General features: G+C 45.7%; 8 protein-coding genes across 9 annotated transcripts; 5 read left to right on the forward strand and 3 right to left on the reverse strand.

Annotated features, from left to right (window-relative positions):
- Positions 1-15: 15 nt before the first annotated feature.
- Positions 16-2032, reverse strand: LOC6544800 (putative serine protease K12H4.7). Its single transcript, XM_001971483.3, has 4 exons — positions 1002-2032; positions 799-937; positions 267-738; positions 16-201 (listed from the first exon to the last, which is right to left on the reverse strand). The coding sequence occupies exons 1-4, from the start codon at positions 1787-1789 to the stop codon at positions 74-76; spliced, it is 1527 nt and encodes a 508-aa protein (XP_001971519.1). The 5' UTR covers positions 1790-2032; the 3' UTR covers positions 16-73.
- Positions 2033-2455: 423 nt separating this feature from the next.
- Positions 2456-3407, forward strand: LOC6544801. Its single transcript, XM_001971484.3, has 3 exons — positions 2456-2656; positions 2719-3011; positions 3142-3407. The coding sequence occupies exons 1-3, from the start codon at positions 2587-2589 to the stop codon at positions 3319-3321; spliced, it is 543 nt and encodes a 180-aa protein (XP_001971520.1). The 5' UTR covers positions 2456-2586; the 3' UTR covers positions 3322-3407.
- Positions 3408-3495: 88 nt separating this feature from the next.
- LOC6544802 (cilia- and flagella-associated protein 52) lies at positions 3496-6248 on the forward strand. The gene is made up of 5 exons (XM_001971485.3): positions 3496-4130; positions 4185-4889; positions 4951-5180; positions 5239-5455; positions 5516-6248. The coding sequence occupies exons 1-5, from the start codon at positions 3706-3708 to the stop codon at positions 6165-6167; spliced, it is 2229 nt and encodes a 742-aa protein (XP_001971521.1). The 5' UTR covers positions 3496-3705; the 3' UTR covers positions 6168-6248.
- Positions 6249-6688: 440 nt separating this feature from the next.
- On the forward strand, positions 6689-12074 carry LOC6544803 (UDP-glucose 6-dehydrogenase). 2 transcript variants are annotated; one of them, XM_001971486.3, is made up of 3 exons: positions 6689-7158; positions 9601-9739; positions 10256-12074. In XM_001971486.3, exons 1-3 carry the CDS (start codon positions 7009-7011, stop codon positions 11395-11397), a joined length of 1431 nt encoding a protein of 476 aa, XP_001971522.1. In that variant the 5' UTR covers positions 6689-7008; the 3' UTR covers positions 11398-12074. The 2 variants fall into 2 exon arrangements, with proteins under 2 accessions (XP_001971522.1, XP_026833199.1); XM_026977398.1 differs by lacking the exon at positions 6689-7158 and adding an exon at positions 9216-9260.
- LOC6544804 (SURF1-like protein) lies at positions 12069-13333 on the reverse strand. The gene is made up of 4 exons (XM_001971487.3): positions 13012-13333; positions 12826-12947; positions 12572-12766; positions 12069-12513 (listed from the first exon to the last, which is right to left on the reverse strand). Exons 1-4 carry the CDS (start codon positions 13213-13215, stop codon positions 12132-12134), a joined length of 903 nt encoding a protein of 300 aa, XP_001971523.1. The 5' UTR covers positions 13216-13333; the 3' UTR covers positions 12069-12131.
- Positions 13334-13503: 170 nt separating this feature from the next.
- Positions 13504-14690, forward strand: LOC6544717 (ubiquinol-cytochrome-c reductase complex assembly factor 1). Its single transcript, XM_001971488.3, has 4 exons — positions 13504-13679; positions 13793-13981; positions 14042-14293; positions 14364-14690. Exons 1-4 carry the CDS (start codon positions 13623-13625, stop codon positions 14643-14645), a joined length of 780 nt encoding a protein of 259 aa, XP_001971524.1. The 5' UTR covers positions 13504-13622; the 3' UTR covers positions 14646-14690.
- On the reverse strand, positions 14634-15808 carry LOC6544718. The gene is made up of 4 exons (XM_026977415.1): positions 15760-15808; positions 15492-15618; positions 15260-15437; positions 14634-15203 (listed from the first exon to the last, which is right to left on the reverse strand). The coding sequence occupies exons 3-4, from the start codon at positions 15420-15422 to the stop codon at positions 14698-14700; spliced, it is 669 nt and encodes a 222-aa protein (XP_026833216.1). The 5' UTR covers positions 15423-15437; positions 15492-15618; positions 15760-15808; the 3' UTR covers positions 14634-14697.
- Positions 15735-22138, forward strand: LOC6544719 (ATP-dependent RNA helicase DBP2). The gene is made up of 5 exons (XM_001971490.3): positions 15735-15896; positions 16157-16274; positions 16485-17881; positions 20186-20364; positions 20433-22138. The coding sequence occupies exons 2-5, from the start codon at positions 16267-16269 to the stop codon at positions 21321-21323; spliced, it is 2475 nt and encodes an 824-aa protein (XP_001971526.1). The 5' UTR covers positions 15735-15896; positions 16157-16266; the 3' UTR covers positions 21324-22138.
- The last annotated feature ends 764 nt before the right edge of the window (positions 22139-22902 follow it).

Consider the following 22902-nt stretch of genomic DNA (forward strand, 5'->3'; position numbering starts at 1 on the left):
AATAAAACAAATCGCTGACGAGTGCAGAAATTACATTTGACTTGACCACTCTTCCCTGCCTTCCATTTGGTAATCAGATTAATGCTGAGGTGTAGCCATTCAGTAGCTTGGCCAAAAATTTGAGTATATTGTTGCGAGCGGCCACCAGTTGGGGCGGATCGGTTTTCACCGGCTCATACATATTGGCGCAGTGAGCAGTTCCTAAAAGGCGAAAAATATGTACATTAACCAACAAATTAGGGGAATATATATTGATCAGCGCATACCTTCGATGTAAATGGTGGGCAGTGCAGGGTTAGATGACTTGACCAAGCCCAGAGCATGCCAGGGATCAATGGAACCATGCACGTACAGCACATTTGTGGTCTTTGGCTTCAGGGCGCCATAGTTATCATTGGTGCCGGACACCACCAACTGCAGGAACTTGGCGTCCATATTCTTTGAGAACACATCCATGCACTGGCGAATGAAGAAGTCGACCCCGAAACGATCACCAAAAGTGTCGGTCGGGTTTGCCGAGGTTTGATAGAAGCCGAATTCGTGGCAGGTCTGATAAGTCCACTGCCGCATGCCCTTGGCCGTCTCCGAGTCCCAGGAAACGTTCTTCATGTCCGCCACCATCTTCTCGTACTTGTAGTCCAGGCAGGTTGTGTTCGCTTCCTTCAATAGCATGTCGTTTACCAGGCCCAAACGGGTCACAGGTGGTCCCGCGGTTGTGTTTAGCATAACATCGCAAATCTACGTAGTTTAAATATTGTTAGTATGTGCTTGGAAGAGCAAAGTGAGGGTAAAACACACGTCGTCAATGGTAATGGTAGCATGGGGACTGTTATCCTTGTTGTATTGCACCACTCCAGCAAAGTTTCCAGCCAGATTCTCAAAGAAGTTGGCCATGTCCAGGTCGTTTTCAATGGAATCCTTGATGGGAGTGCAGGTTCTGAGAATGAAATGGTATACTAAATTAACACTTGTACAGGATGATGAAAAGGTGATCCACTTACTTGAACTTCTCGTCCAGACTGCGTTGCCCAATCATGTGTTTGAGTAGAATCTCCACTTGGGCAAAGCTGCGGGTTACGGCCTCCACGCATTCGGGCTTATAGGCAGCTAGAGAGGCTTTGACCACCTCAAAGTACTCCTTGAAGTCCACCTCAGCCAGGAGTGGACCACTGGAGCTGATCGATCCGTAGATCAGCTGGGGATACTTCTCGCGTGCCCAGGCAGCCAGCGATCCAGGATACGAGCCACCGAATGCGATCCATTTTTGACCGTCGGCCAGGTTGAACTTAACCTTCATGGCGGTCACAAAGCTGGCCAAATCCTCAAGAGCCTGCTCTGAGCTGAGATAGTGGAGGTTTTCGGTGGACAGATCCGCGGTGGGGTGACTCTTGCCGTAGAAACGGTGCTCCAGCTGCAGACAAAGCGCTCCAAAGTGCTCCGCATAGTGCACCCAGGCTCCTTCCCTCATCCACTTAGCCGAAGCCTCACCCTCGCCACCGATCATCAGGAATACGGGTGCGGAGCTGTCATTCCGGTAGAAATCGGCATTCACAAAGTAACGCTGCTGCCAGGTGCGCACATCGCTGGACTTGAAGTGATCCAATCGCTGCTCGAACCACAGATCCTCGGAGTGCTGGCTCCCTTGCAGGGTTGGAATCTTGCTGGGCTCCCCAAGGAATCCATTGCTCAGCCTTCCGCGACGAAATCCAATGCCAGATATGGGCGCAAACAGTCCCAGGAGCAAAAGTCCAACTCCCAGAGGCCTCAAAACGCCCCCAATGAAAAGCATTTTTGAATATTTGCTTCCTTTGTTTGCTTCGGGTCAAGTTGAATTTGCAGTAGTTGAAGTATTTAACTAGCTGGAACCTCGCACAGTGCCTAACTGTAAATAGCCACTGCAGAAGAGTGGTGTGAGCTATTTATATAGGCACCGTTATGTGTGTCGCACTCTCCTGATTATTCAGTTCTCGCTGTTTTATATTCGCAAAGCCGGCAAAGCAAAACAAATACATTAGGGGCATTCATGGTGCTTATTGATTTGAACTAATGTAATATTTCGCAGCGAAAGAGATTTATATAAATTTTTTTTTGTATGCGTTCTGGTAACTTTAAAAACTTTTTTATTTATTTTTTTATAAGCTAGATATAATCGCTGAGCCTAACAGCGCCATTAGTGTATTGAGAAATGTATTTGACAAGCAGCAAACAAATGATGTGGTATTTATGTGGTATTTTATAAATTCAATCATTCTATTGAATATATAATTATTTATTCACCTATTATAATGGGAGATCCCTTTGTAATGTATGCTTTTATAAATAGTTCATGTAACTTAACAGGTTTTTGTCAAGATTTTTAAAAATAATACATATTTATGTTTTATTTTTATTATTTCCATCTGCATAATAATTAGCTAGTTTAGCAAATAGCTAGATTTGCAGTTCAGTGTGGCAGCACTGTTGATGTGGCAGCATCTCTTTGCTTTCCTAGAACGGTAACACTGATTGCGCGACTTTTTGGATTGCTTACGTTTTTGCCCAGCTTTTTTTGTTATTTATCAAAATATATTATTGCAATCAGTCATAATGGACTTTAACAGCAGCACCTACGATCAGAAGTTCTTCAATTTCACAGCAGCGCAGCTAACGGCAGAGCGTAAGTGCTACGTCCCTATCTTCCCACATCAGCGTCCTTTTTCTATCATTTCCATTCCATAGGTGAACATATTGTGCAGGACATCATTAGGAAAGGCATTGGCCAGATTATCGATAAGATCAAGACGCCCGCAACGGCGGATTTACTAGAGGCCCAGAGAGAAAACGTGGAGCGTCGGTTCCAGGCCGCCGCCGGCAAAGGCCTAAAAGCCCTGAGGGAACTGGACAGGAAGGTGTTCCACGTTCCATCGCATGTGCTGCATCCGGAGCACATGTTCTTCGCAAATCAGTTTACCAGCGAGGAGGAGGAGCAGAAAGTAGCTAAGTTGGAGGAGCTGAAGGCCAAATACAGAGAGGTAACTTCTAGAACTAAAGGAAATGATATTTTACTGAAGCTTAAGATTGTGGTAAAAGTATGATTTATGTTGGGTTTTAATAATGCTAGATCAAGAAAGCAATAAACGTTATAGCGCACTGTCATTTCAGAACATGGCTATGCTGGCACATTTGAAGATCGAGGAGGAAAAGTACGTCGCCATGGAGGATATCATCCAGAAGGAGATCGAAATGCAAGATCGTGTTCAGCGAAGCTGCTCCGCGCTCAATGTCAACAAACTGAAACAGTATTGCAACCAAGTGCCCTTCCACGTCGAGAAGGAGGCTTGACTAATTAAAAAATTTAATTTATAATCTTATTTTTTATAATCCATCATCTAACTTCACAACTAGTTTTAACCTTAAAACCTTTCTAATCCCATAAGACTTTTTTGAATTCCACTTATACCCTTTTTTTTATCGTTAATTTAGTTTTAAACTTAACATAACACTTATTATGAAATTGGGTAAATATAAAATACTTACATTTTACCAAATCGTTAAAATAGTTACTTTGGCAACAGCGGCAACCAAGCAACGGTCGCTGTTTAAAATTCCAGCTGCCTTGTTTTCAAACAAATAACAAGCCGGTTAAAAGCCTTCAAGCACAGAACAGACACAAACTCCCTTATATGTTACATTTCGAATCGTATATTTTGATATAATCCAGTGAAAATGGGCGAGTCCAACGATGGCTGTAGGCAACTGCTTCCGCGCGCGATCTTCGGCATCAATGGCAAAGTGGAGAATGGAGTCCGCCAGCATCCGGTCACTGGATCCATTATCTTTGCGCTGGGCAACAAAATAGGCATCGCCGACTACAAAAAGAATACGCAGGAGTTTGTGGCCGGACACACGAACACCATATCATGCCTGGATCTCAGCAAAAGTGGCAAGTACATGGCCTCCGGCCAGATCAATCACATGGGATTCCGTGGCTATGTCATCATCTGGGATTACGATCAGCGCAAGGAGATCGCTCGCCACGATCTGCACAAGGTGTCGGTGCAGGCCATCTGCTTTACTGCCCAGGATAGATGCGTGGTGTCCATTGGCGGCGTGGATGATGGCTCCGTAATCGTCTTCGATATGGAGGCATTGTAAGTATATCACAACTCATGCATGAACTTCAATGATTATGTGCGCCATTATAGCTCTCCCATCTGCCAAACACCCGCGTCGAGGGCTATATCTGGAAATGCCTTGACTGTCCGGCCGTTGCACAACAATCCATACTTCTTTGTGACCGCCGGGGATCGCCATCTGCGCCTGTGGAGCATCCTGCGCGAGCAGAAGAAACTGTACGTCCAGGATGTCCTGATGGCGAGCAAGACGCGGGTTTTCTACTGCGCCCGCATCAACAAGACTGATGAGTTTGCCTATTTGGGCACCGGAACTGGTGATATTGTGAAGATCGTGCTTAACTGCTGCGATAGCGAACATGTGAGCAAGAAGGGATCCACCAGCTGCATCCTGGGAGCCTTCGGCACCCACAATTCTAGAAAGCCAACGGGCAGGGATTGCAATCGCTATGTGAACGGTGTGCGTGCTTTGTATGTCTTGGAAGGCGGACGCTTGCTAATTGGAGCGGGAAATGGTGATATAGAGCTGGTGGAGGAGCGAACCGATGTGCCGCTGATTAACTTCCGCGACTATCCGGGTCCCACATGGCCATATTTGCGAACCCTGAAGAAGACTCACGTTTCAGGCAGGATCTCGTCGTTTGTGCGCTCGAAAACTGACATGTTCTACATCTGCACGGACACCAACGAGATCTACGGGCTCAATATTAAGACTTGGGTGCTCAAGCTGCTGCGAACATGCCACACCAAGTCGGTCTACTGCATCACGTTTCCCAAGTAAGTAGATCGAAACTACGCTTCCAAGTGCCTAAATATCTTAGAATGTATCATACTTAAGGAACTACTCTGGCGTCTTTGCCACGTCGGGCAAGGAGTGCATCCGCATCTGGTCCTCTGGTCGCAAGCAGGAGCTGCTTCGCATCATGGTCTACAACTTCAACTGCGCCTGTGTGCGCTTCACCCACGATGGCACTAGCATAGTCTCTGTTTGGAACGATGGAATCATTCGCGCCTTTACTCCGATCACCGGAAGACTCATCTACGCCATACCCAACGCACACAACAAGGGTGAACTTTGAGAATACTAATTGCAAACTTCTCATTAAAACCGTCTCATTTAACACAGGATGCAGCGCTCTGGCCGTAGCCTCCTCGGGTCGTCTGATCGTCACTGGCGGCATCGAGGGACAGGTGAGGGTATGGAAGATCGATCCGTATCGCCAGGATCTCGTGGGCGTGCTGAAGGATCACTCGGGGCCCATAACCTCGCTGGACATCAATTATCTGGACACTGAAGTGATCTCGGCCTGCACCGATGGCTCCTGTGTGATTTGGGACATTAAGTGAGTTAATAATATCAATATATACCAAGTATTGTTTATACAGCAACGAATCCCCACCAGACGCATGACTCGCAAGCAAGTGGTGACTGCCAACACGCAGTTCATGTCCGCGTCCTATTTCCCGACTGGCGTCCAAGTGATCACCTGCGGCTCGGACGGCAGAATCATCTACTGGATGGTGTACAATGGAGCCTTGATCAGGGAACTAACCGCCTCCAAGAAGTCATCGGTTAACTGCTTGGCCATCAACGAAACTGGTGACTACTTCATCACCGTTGGCAGCGATCTGCAGGTCAAGCTCTGGGACTACAACAGTGGTGCTGTGGTGGGCATAGGCTCGGAGCACGCCTCCTCCGTGATCAGTTGTGCGTACAGTCCCTGCATGACCATGTTTGTCACCGGCAGCACGGACGGTTCGCTGATCATCTGGGATGTGCCGCGAGACTTCTGGGGCCGACCCAATCCGCCGGATGCCACCAAGTACTCGCTGCCCAAGACATCGTCCAAGACCAAGATGAATGAGGTGCCCTCACGGGTGAACTCGGGCACCAACCTAAAGACGCCCAGGGGCGAGAACATCGATGGCCTGCTGAAGGCCACTCCCAAGGATGATCTCTGCTGCGTGGAGTGCCCGCCGTGCGCCAAAAAGGAGGCCAAGGTGTCCGATCCTTATGCTGAGTGCGGAATCGTTCCGGATGTCCGGAAGTGCTGAGCTTTTTCCTTTTGAGTTTCTCTTTTTGTCGTGAAATAAAGGCAGTTGTCTTTCTGCCAGCTGGAGCTAACTGATATTATATTCATATTGATTTATTTTTTAGGATGGAGGAACTTGTTTTCCTCTTTTTAGATCATTGTAAAACATATAGATCTGACTTTGAATAATCGTCGAACAGGAACATCTTAAAATTAAATTAAGTTAAAATCTTTGCTAATGGGCACTATTTTCAAAATCAATGATAATATAATAATTCCGCATAACTCTTTTGAAAACTTCTTTTTATATAAAAACAATTTATTTAAATAAAATGTAATAAAACGAATCGTTGTTCGAACCGAACATGTTCGTCAAACATGTTAATAAGCATTATTGAACAAGCAAAATATTTAAAAATAAAAGTGCATCCTATTTAAATACAAGGAGTTAGCAGTAAGTGCAAATAAGTATTGTGAATTGTTAATATCCTAAAAAACGAATGTTTAAAAATTCTTAAGTTCGCAGAGTGACCGTGCTGGCCAGTGGCGTTATGGGCCGCTCGCTCTGCGGTCACTCTGCATTACTATTGGCCAGCCTTGTTGTTGTTCTTGTTTGCAAACATCCAAACTGGATGGATTTTAAGCGGTATTGGTAGTAGTTATTGTCGTTCCGCCGCCGCGTGAAGTCAGATTCCTCCGACCGCTCGATTGAACAGCACGCGGCACTCGCCGGAAAAGCAAACGAAAGAAAACAACAGCAAGAACTATAAGTAAAGGGAAACTCTGAAAGGGGCAGCAGGAAGAGGAAAGGGACGAACGGCGAAGCAAAACAAATCGAGCGACGAAAAGCGGTGCGCAACAAAATGAAGGTCTGCTGCATTGGCGCTGGTTATGTCGGTGGTCCGACCTGCGCGGTTATGGCGCTCAAATGCCCCGATATCGTGATAACCCTGGTGGACAAGAGCTCCGAGCGGATTGCCCAGTGGAATTCGGATAAATTGCCCATTTACGAGGTACGTACGTGCGTGTTCTTTTTCGCTTGTATAGTATGTACATGGGAAGTGCTACTGTGTGTATGTGTGTGTGTGCTGGCCAGTGGGTGAGAAAGGGAACGATAGCTGCTCTGGTGGGTGTGTGTGTGTGTGCTCACGTCTTAGCCACGCAATTTGTGTGTTTTTCTTCTTTTCGGGTCTTCCACTAATCCTAAACAAACAGTACATCAATACATCAATCAATTCCCGATCCATCGAGCAGAAACCAAAACGTCGATGACCGCTCATGTCCAATCCCCCGTCCCTCCGCACTCCTCGCTCCACAAAAGTAAACCAGTTCCTCTGCACATAGAAAATGCCGGAGCTATTCAGAGATATCTTGAAAAATTCAGTCCCATGGACAAATAGCTACATGGCTTGCAGATAGATTATGCCTTTAGTTTGTTGTGATTTTCGGGATCAATATATAGGTACTTCCACAGTTACTTTGCCATGATTTACTTGGATTCATTTGATATCTAGCTAGCTGGGCATCAAGCGGATGCGCACACGATTTCGCGCAGTGTAGTCCGTCTTCACCTGAACAACGGTGCGTGTTTGGCATTCTACTAGACTTTTCAGGTGCTTAACGCACTTGGCCCACAACAAGGTCGATGGTCAGTCCGCGCATTGCGGCCATTAGTCACTCAAAATAAACCATAAAAAGCACGCAGAGCCGTATGATTGCTGAAATATGATTCGGAACGGAAAAGCGGCGTGGGAATCGATTTTACTTTCCAGACTGCGTGGCCATCACTGTCGTACCTCCGCCAGTGCCCCAAATTCCAGTTACTACAAGTGAAGTGAGCCATAAGGTGAGAAGCCATAAGGTGCAAGCGGATTGCCCGGCCAGATTCTCCTCCTCCTCCTCCTCCTCCCCCCTCCCTTACTGGCGCATTTCCGTTCTGGCTTCCGCCTGCCCCCATTCCCTATACACTACACACTACACACTACATGTACATACATTTGTAAAGCTACCAGCCACTCTTCTTATCGGTTCTGCGCCAAAAACAAAGTCACGGATGCAGATAAGCTCGCTGGGCATGGCGCTTTTGGTTTCGCGAGCGCACATTAGTTGAAAATTGTCCAATTACCCACGTACCCGTCAAACAGCCGGTATCTCTGGGGGAAACAGCGCAAGTGGAAGTACATACAATCAGCCAAACAACCATTATTCTGTCTGAGTATCGCTTGTACTGACTTTGCTTCCCATTTGACAATATTTTGGGATCTGTACCCAGTAGCAGTAGAATCTCTTGTTGCTTGGTGCTTGCATTGTTATCATTGTTAATCTATTGTCATGTTTCCTTAAAACACGTATATTTGGCTCCAGCTTATCGTCTTCTTATTGTAACCCTTGAGATAGTTTCAAAACCAATCAGTAAGATACACGGTAGACGGTTAATGTGTTCTTACCAGGACCCACAGATGTGAAAATATACCTTTCAAGATAAGTTCCGCCCAATGGAGCTCGCTGGTAATGGATACTAAAGATGGGCAAAACGTCGTCACTGGGTGCACTTGTACCCATTCGAGGCATTAGAGGCTGGCGAGTCAGTGTCCCATTATTGATACTCACTCACCAAGATTGCAACACCAGCATCAGCAAACAGTTATGGCCAACACCTGGAGTACTACAATGCAATTTGCTGGAAAAGTCGGGGCGGCCTTGTCAACAACATCCTCTTGTTTGGAATTTGCACAATTGGCAATTAGCGCACTATCATTTGACATATTTTTTCCCGCCACGTTTTTCTACTCGCTGTTCCATCAACTATACTCTTATCAAACTTTTGGCAAATGTTCCTGATCAACATACATATGTATCTGACTGGTTGTTTAACGTATCTGTGTAATTATCAAGTTCCTAGATAGATGTGGATTTGTTGTTTGTATCAGAGCAGTATCTTTCAATCGAAATGAGAAAAAGACAGTTTTTAACACCTGCCCCCCGACGAGAAATCCATGTAAATACGTATGCAAATTCGGCTGGGCGCACGAAACGAGTTCAATGAACATTCAAATCGTATCTGAACGGAAACAAGGCGGGCTGAATGAATCTGGCTCATGAATCAAGAATTCGTGTGAGTATTGGATAAGCGTAGTCATGGGAAGACGCACAATTTTCCCGCAGTTTCTAAATTAATCACTAAACGCCGCAAAGTGGACCACTCCAAGTGCGGTTGCAGCACGTAAGCACGTTGAGTGAGAGATAGCTTTCATGGGAAATCGGATACAATATATATGTACATATATTTATATGTTTATGGAAGGGTTATAATCTTATCGAGCAACTCAAGTGCTCAGCTTTGGGAGTGGGCTGTGATTGGAACGATTTGAGAAAGCCAAAGCGGAAAACTAGGCCAACAACTTGTTGAATAATTTCCAAAATATTTCAACGAAACACTTTGCTTACTTCTGCAGCCCGGCTTGGATGAGGTGGTGAAGAAGTGTCGCAATGTGAACCTGTTCTTCTCCACGGACATCGAGACGGCCATCAAGGAGGCGGACCTCATCTTCATCTCGGTGAACACGCCCACAAAGACCTGCGGCAATGGCAAGGGTAAGTAAATATAAACAATCGAATATACTCAATAGATACAGCAATTATCAGATGCTATGACTTACAACATTTATTCAACTTGAAGGCTGAAACCTGTTGCTCATCTGCGTTCATAAGCTTTGAAAATATAGCTATTAAATCATCCTATCAAATCATGGATTTTTTTAATATAATAGCAATAAAATGGCTAAGCTAAAAGGCAGACATAAATAATTACAGCATGAGGTAACACTTGAAAATATAAGTTCTAAAATTAAACACAGCAAAATGTTTTTTTAATTTGGAGACAAAACATTGTAAAGTCTGAGTTTAATCAGAAATCGTTTGATAATCAAACATCACTAAAATACAATTAATTAAAAAAGCAACGTCTATAGTTAATTAAACCAATATGTTTAACTTATCAAGGTTCTTGTACCCCTTCATCTCAGATGAGCGAGCAATACTTTAAATTAGATCAGAAGCGTATATGGTCAAACTAAAGATCACTTACTAATCCACTTTTCCAATCTGCAGGACGAGCGGCGGACCTGAAGTATGTGGAGAGTGCAGCGCGGATGATCGCCGAGATCGCCCAGTCCAACAAGATTGTGGTGGAGAAGAGCACGGTGCCCGTGCGGGCGGCGGAGAGCATCATGCACATACTCCGGGCGAACCAGAAGCCGGGCATCCACTACGACATTCTGTCCAATCCAGAGTTCCTGGCCGAGGGCACCGCCATCAATGACCTGCTGAATGCGGATCGCGTGCTGATCGGCGGCGAGGAGACGCCCGAGGGTCACCAAGCGGTGGAGAAGCTGTCCTGGATCTACGAGCACTGGATACCCAAGCAGAACATCCTCACGACCAACACGTGGAGCAGCGAGCTGTCCAAGCTGGCGGCGAATGCATTCCTGGCCCAGCGAATCTCCAGCATCAATTCGCTGTCGGCGGTGTGCGAGGCCACCGGAGCAGATGTCTCCGAGGTGGCGCGTGCCGTCGGTCTGGACTCTCGCATCGGTTCCAAGTTCCTGCAGGCCTCCGTGGGCTTTGGCGGCAGCTGCTTTCAGAAGGACATCCTCAACCTGATCTACATCTGCGAGAACCTCAATCTGCCCGAGGTGGCCGCCTACTGGCAGCAGGTGATCGACATGAACGAGTACCAGAAGCGGCGATTCTCGCAGAAGATCATCGAGAGTTTGTTCAACACGGTGTCGGACAAAAGAATAGCGATCTTGGGCTTTGCCTTCAAGAAGAATACGGGCGATACGCGCGAAACGGCCGCCATAACCGTATGCCAAACTTTACTGGAGGAGGGCGCCGCACTGGATATCTACGATCCTAAGGTGGAACCGGAGCAGATCATTGACGACCTCACGCATCCCAGTGTCACGGAATCGCCGGAGAAGGTGAAGAAGGCGGTGCAGATCCACAGTGATCCCTACAGCGCAGTTCGTGCCACACATGCGTTGGTCATCTGCACGGAATGGGATGAGTTTGTCGACCTGGACTTTGAGCGCATATACAAATCAATGATGAAGCCGGCTTACATCTTCGATGGCCGCAAGATCCTCGACCACGAGCGACTGCAGCAGATCGGCTTCCATGTCCAGACCATCGGCAAGAAGTACCAGCGCGCTGGATTGCTCCGCTCCTGGGGCATTGTGCCGCAGCTTTAGGCGCGTCGGGCGGCGGAGGTGGTGGCATTCACACTTAAAGTTGGCGAAATTTCCAGTATTTGCGAGACTAAATTGTAAATATGCGTATTTTTTTCTGTATCTAAGTGTGTGTTAGATTGGGTCGATTAAGAGGATAGCCACTAGCTAAGACCAAAAGCAATTTTTAATCATTCTTGGACAATTAGACTATTACTTTGAGCCTGCTTAAGTTGAAGTATGAGTAGGACATTGAAATCATTTCCAAGAAAGCAATTATCGTCGCACTTTGTGAATTTTAAGTGAAAAGTAAATGTTGAATTCTTGAATATTGTATATTAATTTCTAAAGAGAGTAAGCTTTTAAAACATTTCTGTATATAATAAGAAAGCGTAATACTTAATTGAACTCGATGAAGGCAATATTTAACCACAAAGTTATAAAACGTAGCATTTTTTGTTAGATACCCCACTGATCAGACAATACTATAATTTCCCCACATCGACCCAAGCTAACGAGTGTGTTTTTAAATAGTTAAAGTATTCAACTAGGCACACCCGAAAGGGAAACCCTCGAACCGTATTTGTATTCATATTCCTATTCCCCTGCCGATCCGCCACTCGAGGATCGGTAGTTGCAATATAAGTCCACGCAGGACAACATCTCCTGCGGCGGGCCAATAAATACCAGCATTTACACGAGAGCATGTAAATTTTATAACCAAAATAACAACAGTGCGTTCAACTAATGGTGCCTCTTTAGAAGGGTATCCTCTTCACTATTTGGCGGTACCACAAAAAGGAGGTGGCCGCCGACAGGCTGAACCAGGTCACCAGGTACGACAGGTGATCGTTGCGCAGGGTAACGCGTGTCTGGCCACCGATGGGACCATGTGCAGCCGCTTGGGCATCGTACACGGCATCCAGGAACACAGGAGCCGCGCCTGTGGAGGCGCACATGCGTGCCAGGTCGCGATAGAGGTAGACATTGCCCTTGTGGTCAGGTGTGAACTGGGGACGGGCCTCTCCTTTGCGCACCACGGCCGTGAGCTCCACTTCCGCCGGCTGTTGGCCCAAGGCTCGGGTTTCCGGCTCCACTTGCTTGCGGGACACCCATCCCCGATTGACCAGCACTATGTCGCTAAGGGAATTGATGACAGTTAAGATGATTCAAAGAGCTTCTCTTGAGTATAACTCACTCTCTATCGGCGAGCTGAAAAGGGGTTACTATTAGATAGCCATTGCCCGAGTCCCGCTGCGAGAAGAGTCCTCCTTGGGTTTCGACGCCATCGGGACGTATGAGCGATCTCGGACCCATGCGCATCTCCTTGTCATGCAGGAAACGTCCTCGGATCTTGACCAGCCGGTACTCCATTTGGGATAGGTCGCTGAGACTGCCGGAAGCACACATTAGAGTGGGAGTGTATACAGCAGCATATGCTGGCAAACCTACTCATCTGGTAGCGCCACAGGCGGCGCGCTGAGCTGTTTGTCCAGATCCTTGATCAACTGCTCCTTCCAAATCTTGCGCTTCACTTGCCAGCAGCCCAAGCCAAATGTGGTGGCGGGAATAAGCTAGGAAATGGGTGGCAACAATGGTTAGTGGCTTATGGAGCTAAGGAGGCGAGTTTTGACACACCAGGAGGAACCATCCCAGTGGAGCAATCTTTTCCTTGTCCTTCGCCGCCTGATTGGGAATGCTGGTGGTCCAATTCACCGGCGATCGCTGTTGTGTCATCTTCCGGGTGATTAAGTTCGGTGTGTTCGTGGTGCCCGGGTATCGGGATACAGTCTGCATTTTATAGGCCACTTGCCGGCACATTTGACTGCCCAAACGCATCATGCTTTCTATTATTTAGTTATAAAATTTCTATTTACTTATTTATCTACATTTCTAATTGGAAGTTGACAGTATGACCGTTTTGCGCTGTTATAAGCGGCCACAAAATCTGGCGGTCACACCATTTATGAAACAAAGCTGTTGTTGATTTTATGAATTAAAGCAACGGGAATCTGAAGCGTAAGAGTAAATTAAGTAAGTGTTTATACTTTTCATATGCTAGAAAACATATACTTTCCCTTACAACGATCTTTAACTATAACTGTTATTCATCTGTTATTAAATAACTGTTAGCCTCTCTTTATACGCGAGTTGGCAGCCCTGCTGGGATCAGCTGTTTCGGACTGTTGTCGCGTGCAATTGGATTTTTTAAACGATTTTGTTTTAGTAAATTTGAAAAATATTTTAAAATGCACTGCACTCGAGCAGTTGCAAGACTGGCCGGCGGCATAGCGAGAAGCACATGGGTAGGTTCAAAGCAATGGATATGCTTGATTTACACAAAACAGAGCCCACCGAATGCACCGCCTGCAACTCTTATATAAACGGCTGTACAAATTTTAAATTAAACATATTATAGGCAACACCACATACCTACAAACACAGCCCAGCGATACTGGGCACACTGGAGCAGCCCTGCCGCTTGTGTTCATCCACCGGCGTGGTGGACAATGCCAATAAAACGAAACCAGGCGCAGCAGCAGCCACAGAAGGTGGAATCCTGAAGAGAGTGCTCAACAAAGTGGGCTTCACACCGAACACAAAGGCGGTAGGTGAATGATACTTATACCCAATATGCTTGATATTCAGCTTAGTAATCCATTTTCAGCGCCTCAAGGTAACCAGTCATCTGCTGTACGAAAGCGTTGCCGACAAGATCAACTATGTGGCCTTCTTCCGCGACTTCAATCTGCCCAATACCTTCAACTCCTGGTTTCTGGTCACCGAACTGCACGTTTGGCTGCTCCTAATGCGCTCCATGGCCGAGGGCTCCGAAACGGGCGAGGATGGACGCTTCCTGCGCAACTGCATTGTGGAGGCCATGTGGGGTGATGTCAACACACGCGCCAAGAAATTGGGAGTAGGTTTTACTCGAGTTCATCCTTAGTTGGCTTTATTCTTTATACTCTGCATGCTGTCTTGCCCAACAGGCTCACAATCCCTCCCGCACCCGTCAGCAGATCGAGACGTTATCCGAGCAATTCCAAGCCGCTTTAATCGCCTACGACGAGGGCATTATGTCCGACGATCGGGTCCTGGCCTGCGCCTTGTGGCGCCGCTTCTTCGAGATGAACTGCGACGATTACGCGCAGATGGAGCGACTGGTGAAGTACGTCCGCCAGCAGGCCAGTATGCTGGATAGCTTGCCGCGCGATCAGTTCATTGTCAAGCCGAAAGTAGCATGGTTGGATTTGGACAAGTGCAAGGTTTAATCTTAGTTATATTCTGTTTTTAAAATAAAGTTGTGAGTATGTAAACGGAAAGCTAAATGTTCAGATCCTCCACGGACTGATTACTCAGGGCACGCAGCTGACACTTGAGCAGAAATGCTGTAATCCTCCGCTCTGCCCGTCTCCTCTGTGGTTCCCTTAGTTGGGCCAGTACTTGGTCCATCTGGAGAAAGCTGCTTCTGGGGGAGAGTATCTCAGCTGGCTCTTGTTCCTCGTAGATGATTTCCTCCTGGATGATCTGTTCGCTAGGCTCCTCGATGATCTCCTCGATGATAAAGGTACTGGACTGCTGTGGCACATCCCCATCCTCATAGGTTTCCCACAGGAACTGCACAGGAGTTTCTGCTTGGATGGTCGCCTCTGGTTTGCCCGTGGAGTCCCTTACTTTGGGTTTGGTTTTGATTTTCGAGGGCGGCTGTATCTCGGCCAGAAATCGGAGGCGTTCCAAGTACGGCCAGGTGGATCCACTGGTGTCCGCCCGGCGAAACTCCTTGCGAAACTGATAGTGCAGATTGTTCCAGCGCATCAGGCAGAAGTCCACTAGGAAGAGTGTTACTTTATATGGTCATAACCAATGCATTAATGAGCTGGCTTACCATCGCAGCCCATCATCTCGGCTATGCGAGCCCAAATATCAGTTTTCGCCTTCATGGCGTCGTAGTTCGAGAGCCCTGATCTCTTGTAGAGCACCGGATTTGGTTCCACCAGATCAATTAGCTTGAAGTCGAAGGGTCTGTTTTTCTTGTAACTGGTGCGCATTGCTATAAAATGCGTCTGTAAACTGAATTTGATAATCAAGAATCGCTAGTTTGAGCCATGTTTGTTTACCTTAAGAAGTACGGCAGAGCTTCGATTAGGCGAACCCAATAGGACTCGTTTTGTTGCTCTCTTTTAATCGCAGGCAAAAATACTTGAACAATTTGGGGAGTCTACATATAAACATGGTTTAATTGAACTGCAACATTACAACCTTTTTCATTAGTTATTACTTAACAGATTGTAAATTACAAGTCAACTACTGGGAGTGATCACTGTAGCATTCCCATTTCTGGTCACATTTCGGTATTTGGGCAGGGGTAAAACTTGGTCACATTACCTTTGCAAACGACTTTTATCGAAGTTCTTTGAGCCCGATAAGTTCAGACAGTTACTGTCAGACGGAGTTCTTATTGTTTTGTTTAACAAATTAATAGTTCCGCAGTTAATTACCGGCGACGTCTTAACAAAATACTGGTTAGAGCACTAACACGAATAACAAAGAAACCTGCGTAGGGCTCAAGCGAAATATTATACGATATCTTTTCAGTAATTAAAAGTGTTAAATATATTCAAAATAATAATTTATAAATAATAATATAGTGTTTGGCAATTGAAAACAAATATTTTGTCATTGCTTCCTTTACATTTGTCATCGGCCCTGGAAAACTCAATCGATGTTTCCAGAAAACTCAACCAATCGAACCAATCGATATTAACACCGATTTTTTCCACAGCTCTATTGACGACGTAGAAGCAAAAAAAAATTGTGGAGTGAAAAATTGTGAAAAGTGACCGAAAAAACTATTATTTGGCCAGCTATATTTCCACTTACAGCACAGCAGCAATGAACATGTGAGTACAGAAACATAAATCCACATATTTTAGGCCAAAATTCGAGCTACCATGCGGCCAGGGGCCGAGTGTCGAAAATCAATAAATTCAAAATGGCAGTAAAAAATGAAAATTACATAAAAAAAGATCGTTTCGTGTAAATTTCAACATTTTGGCAACGCATTAAAAGGCTCAAAATTCTAATTTCATGGCGCAATACGCTCGTTGCAGGTACAACGGACAGTTGAACGCCTACGGAGGCGGCGGCGGAGGAGGAGCTGGTGGCCTAGCCGGCGGTATGGTGCCCAATCGCATGGGCGGTGGTGCTCCCGGGGGCGGACCCGGTGGAGCTGGCATGTTCCAGCGCAATCGCTCCGCTCCATATCCAGGTTTCAATGGTCACGGACCCGCCAATGGAGGCCAGCGACGTATGAACGTTGGAGGTCCTGGCATGGGACCCGGAGGACCCCGCAATCAGGATGGATTTGGTGGTCAGAACGGCGGCCAGCGCTCTTCCAATCACGGCGCCCACTTGCCCAAGATAGTTTGGTCCGAGGTGAATCTCACGCCATTCCGCAAGAACTTTTACAAGCCGTGCGATTCGGTGCTGGCCAGAACAGCCGGTGAAACAGAGACCTTCCTCACCAGCAATGAGATCACCATTAAGGGCGATCAGGTGCCCACACCCAGTATTGAATTCGAGGAGGGCGGCTTTCCCGATTACGTGATGAACGAGATACGTAAGCAGGGTTTCGCCAAGCCAACGGCCATTCAAGCCCAGGGTTGGCCCATTGCTTTGAGTGGACGGGATCTGGTGGGCGTGGCCCAGACCGGATCGGGCAAGACCCTGGCCTATGTTCTGCCAGCGGTGGTGCACATCAATAACCAGCCGCGCCTGGAGCGTGGTGATGGACCCATCGCCCTGGTACTGGCTCCCACTCGGGAGCTGGCCCAGCAGATCCAGCAGGTGGCCATCGAGTTTGGCAGCAATACGCATGTGCGCAACACTTGCATCTTTGGGGGAGCGCCCAAGGGACAGCAGGCTAGGGATTTGGAGCGCGGCGTAGAGATTGTGATTGCCACACCTGGTCGTCTGATTGATTTCCTCGAGCGAGGCACCACCTCCTTGAAGAGATGCACCTATCTGGTGCTGGACGAGGCCGATCGTATGCTTGACATGGGCTTCGAGCCCCAGATCAGAAAGATCATGCAGCAGATCCGCCCGGACCGTCAGGTACTGATGTGGTCCGCCACCTGGCCCAAAGAGGTGCGCCAGCTGGCCGAGGAGTTCCTTAATAACTATATACAGGTGAACATTGGTTCGCTTTCGCTGAGCGCCAATCACAACATCCTGCAGATCGTGGACGTGTGCGATGAGAATGAGAAGTTGATGAAGCTGATCAAGCTGCTTACGGACATCTCGGCGGAGAACGAGACAAAGACCATCATTTTCGTGGAGACCAAGAAACGTGTGGACGAGATCACGCGCAATATCTCCCGTCAGGGCTGGCGTGCATGTGCCATTCACGGCGATAAGTCGCAGCAGGAGCGCGACTTTGTGCTCTCGAGCTTCCGCAATGGCCGTCACTCGATTCTGGTGGCCACCGATGTGGCTGCCCGCGGACTCGGTGAGTATACGTAGCCTTTGTGGGGCCTCAATGAGGCCAACTTCCGTTTTTTCTCTCCGTAACCAAGCAATTGTTGCCTGTGGATCAATCAGCATCCCGTGGGGTTTCATTCATTATTTTGTGATTCGTCGTCGACGCCTTCCTGGTTCGTCTGGTCTCAGCGATCCGTCAGCGATGAATCGGCCAACACCGCCCAGCCTCTTCGCTCTTCCTTCCGCTCTGTTTCCAGAACTTTGGAGGTTTTTCGTTTCGGGTCTGTTCCGGATTTCACAAGTTTGAGTCTCGATTTGAGCTGAAAGCGCACGATTCCAGGGGTTCATAGTTGGAATTCTCGCTATTTTCAGTGTGTAAATATTAATAGTTGGATGCAGTTTTTCTTTTGTTTGTATTCATATTGATTTGATTAAGTTGGGTAAACAGTAACTAAAAGAGCTCATCTTCGCCTAGCTTAGTCTAAAATTAACTGGGGTATTTCTTAAATTTAAAAAAAAATGTTCGAAAAATGTGAATTTGCCTGGCGGGTAGTTAAGTTAAGGCGAAGTTAACTAGCTTAAAGCTGGTTAAACTCTATCAAAGAATGTAATTTGGTAAACGTGAAAACCGGAAAGGACCGCTTGTATTTTTTGAATTGCATGTTTGAATCTCTTAACAGCCAAGAAATTGCTATTTATTATTTTTCAATCATTTTTGAGTGGTTCGATGCCGGGTGAACCACTAACTCTAACTTGAACCCTTTAGTTTGCTGAATGATTCTACAAATCCGAAGAAAAGGTGTGGGCTCAAATAATGAGGGGAATGTGTTTGTTCTCCATGCATTGCTGGTTATACGATGTTGTTACTTTTAGTTTGTTTGTTGCTCTCTTGCTCATAGTTTTTAGTTGTGTCTCGTCAATCACATTTTGAGTAACTTAATTGTAAAAAGCAATTTACTGTCAGTCAAGGAGTCAATGGCCAGCAAAATAATCTAAACAAAAAAAATACAAAAATCCTAAGTAAATAGTCTCAGTGCACCCTAAAAAATTAACCTTTAATCCAAGGCGATTAAACTATGCCTTAAAACTATACATATCTTTTAAGTTGTTTTTTTTTTTAGTTTATAGAACAATGTGAAGTAACTAATGTGTTGAGTAATTGCTACATTTTGCGGCCCAAGAATTTGTTGACTGATGATAATTTTCTGTAGCTTATTTATGTATCATAAAGTACTTAATATACTATATTACGTCGCTCCTTACTCTATGTATAATACCTAAATTTGTGTGTGAACAAAAATATCATCAGCACTTTATGAAATGGACTTCGATTTTTCAAATGGCAAAACAAGACAAAAAAACGAAAAGAAAACTAAAAAAATACCGTTTAAAGTTAAAAAGTTATATACACAAAGCAGTTAAAGAGAAAAGCTATATATACAAGTTGAGGGTTGAGTTATAAGTTTCTAGCATTGCGGAGATCCGTGGGATCTCCATCATCACGGCCCAGTTGCGAGGACAGGATCTCCAGGGACTCTTGTTCGTAAGCCTATTCGTAATTCTAATCCCATATTTTAACCCTAGAGCGCCAGGGTAAGTACTAGGCTAATTTATTTCTTCCTAATCATAGCAATATGTCCGCACCCTCGTTCCCTCCTTTCCATCATTGTATCTTGATTTTAAACCAAAGGCACCCTCTATCATAAGCTTCGATCATTCATTTACTTATATATATGTATCTCTCTTATTTATAATGTTAATTTTAATCAAGCCGTCTCTTGTATGCATTAAGCTTAAACATTTATATTACGATTTGTGTATTCAAAAATGATATGAAAGTATGATGAGAAGAAAAGGTCGAGGTCCACATTTCTGCAGTATAAAAAAAACATATGTCTATTTGCCAAAGATGTATAGTTAATTATATACGCTAATAGTATTGATGGCGAAATTTTTGTTCAAAGTACAAAAAAAACATACCAAAGAAAAAATTGTAACCGATCTACCTACCAAACGACAAAATTCATTCGACAATTCGATCAAAAATATATTTTAAGTTCTGTTAACAAACTTTACAAGAAAACAAATGATCGCACCGACATCACCAACACCACCACTACAACGACACGAACACTCACACTCACACCAATACAGAAACGGACACCACTCACACAAGCACACAAATAAGTTTTCGTTTTTGTTGAATAGTTTCTTGAGTATTGAGAAAGATTCCTATTTTCGACGCATTGGTTCGATTCGATAATTTTAACGCTTCTTTTCACATTCTTCAATTTTCAAATTCGAAATGAAAAATATAATTGAAATGAAACAGACGTTGACGATGTCAAGTTTGTGATCAACTATGATTATCCTTCGAACTCGGAGGACTACGTACATCGCATTGGACGTACAGGACGATCCAATAACACCGGCACGGCCTACACCTTGTTCACTCATTCCAACGCCAACAAGGCCAACGACTTGATTCAGGTGCTGCGCGAGGCCAACCAGGTGAGTTCTCCCATTTGCTTGCAAGCCTAAAGGTAGCAAACTTACTCACCTCCGTACTCCGTTTGCAGACCATCAATCCCAAACTGATGAACATGGCCATGAGCGGAGGCTACAACAAGCGCGGTGGCGGCATGGGTGGCGGCTATCGTGGCGGCAATGGCTATCAGGGCCGCAACCCACAGATGGGCGGTGGATACAATGGCGGCAACAACTACCGCAACAACAATGGACCCGGTGCCAGCATGAATCGCAATTCCTTCAACGGCGGCACCGCTGGCGGGCCACCACGATTCGATCAGAAGCCACGCACCTCTCCGCCAAATCAGGGCGGACAGGGCGGCTACCGTGGCCAGGGAGGCGGTGGCTACCAGGGTCAGCAGCAACAGCAGCAACAGAACGGCGGTGTGCACTTCTCGCGCTTTAATCCCAATGCCGCTTGCTTCGAGCCCAACAAGGCACAGAATGGTCCGGGATCTGGACCGCCGCAGGCACAACACCAGCAGCAACAGTCGCAGGCTGCCCAGCAGCTACACCTACTGCCCGATGCTGCATTGCAATCGGCGATAACGGCTGCGAACTACATAAACGATCAGAAGCGTTCCCGCTTCTCGCCGTACAACATGAACTTTGCCAACATGCCACCACCAGCGATGAACCAGCAGCAGCAGGCGGCGGCGGCCCAGCAGCAACAGCAGCAGCAGCAACAACAGTTGCAGACTCCCCAGCAACAGCAGCAACAGCAGCAGCAGCAGCAGCAATTGCAACAGCCACAGGCTTATGGCCAGTACTCGTCGATGTCCTCCAGCATGGCAACCGTGTCGCTGAACGGAGGAGCTGCTGCGGTGGCCAACTCTTACCGCGCCCAGTATGCAGTGCCCACGCAGGCGGCACCCTATATGATGGCGAATGGGGGCGATATCTTTGCCTATCCGCCGCCCCCACTGCCTGTGCAGAACTAAAGGCTCTGCAGCTCGATAGAGGCTACCAAATTGTAGATCAGCTCTACTGTAATTTCCTTTCCCCACACGAACATTACACGCACATCCGTACACCCACCCGATTAATTGTACACAGGCCACGATCACAAGTCCAGAGACTTCATAGGGAAGATGTTAGATGAGCGTCGGTGATGTGCGTATCGTGTAGATCTCCTCCGCCCACATCGTAGCTATATAATATGGTTTAATCTGGAATCAAATACGCTTTTAATTTGATTAATATCTTTCTTCACACCCCTCCCAAAAAAAAAACACATTTAGTTGATAAGCTTTTGGTTTAGTCAAATTGTTAGGGCATTCGAGTGCCGATCATCGATGTTGTTGGCATTTATCTTTCCAGAGCCCTGGGCGTATTTGATTTCTTTATACAATTCTCGAATATTGTACCTATCTATTCATACACTGCAAAGGAAATGTTTGCAATGCTCCAAACAAACCCAAGCCAAAAGAGATTAGATACAATCGGATTACGATGGAACACTAAATGGGAAAGCTCTCCCGCACATCTTTCACACTATCGGACACATGTACACATAAGAAACAATGTCAATTTCGTGGAATCAAATGCGTATTATTATGTCATCTTAAACCATATTATGTGACTAGTCCAATGAATTGCATAGCTGGATACTTTTCACACAATAACAACTTTCACACACAAAAACAATAAAACATCTAAATACTTTCAGAAATATGAAATGCAATTCCATTTTATGTCAGCCCATAAGTATGAATTGATAACAAGATATGAATAAAGGAATTAATTAGAAGTTCAACTGTGCGTTATAAATTATTGCCGCTGAAAGGGAAGTCGCTGAGCCGTTAAACTTAATTGATTTGCTTTTATTTTCCATTTTTAAATATATATATGTGTATATATATATATCCATATAAGAAAAACTATCATACATCGAAAATTATCATAATAATAAATAGAACTAAATTATACAAATATTACTAGACAGCTTCATCCGTTAATTGCATATCCAACGAACATTCTATCATCATCTATCCATCATCAACGTTACACCATTTCGAGAATTTGACGAAAAATATTTGTTTGTTAAAAAATTACACCATGAGATTTATGACTAACAAAATTTGCGTGAGAATGTAGAAGTCATTTGTTTGTTACATTTTATATTATTTACTTTGTATGATTTGTGTTTGCTTTTTTCGGGCTCTAACACCTCCTACTCCGCATTCGCGTTCGCATCCGCTTCTGCATCCGCATCCGGATCCGCATCTTCTTTGTGGCATTTGCATATATATATCGCCTTATAACGCTATACTCGATTCCTAAATCTATGTACCTTGCGCCTTCGGATCCAACTCGCTGTGTCCCTATGTGCCTATCCTACGCATCGGTTCTTTGGCTGCCTCTTGAATATCTTTGTAGTTTAATGCTTTATTTGTTGCTCCGCATAGGTATGTATAGTAGTTGCTCGTCTTGTTTGTGGTAAGTAGTACGCAATTTGGGGCGGCTCCATCTGCCCGCCACTGGGATTTCTGAGGGTCTGAAACATTGAGTGCAGTTTTA

Source organism: Drosophila erecta, unplaced genomic scaffold (assembly GCF_003286155.1).
Source record: "Drosophila erecta strain 14021-0224.00,06,07 unplaced genomic scaffold, DereRS2 tig00000021-arrow-pilon, whole genome shotgun sequence".
In the NCBI taxonomy this organism is placed as follows: Eukaryota; Metazoa; Arthropoda; class Insecta; order Diptera; family Drosophilidae; genus Drosophila; species Drosophila erecta.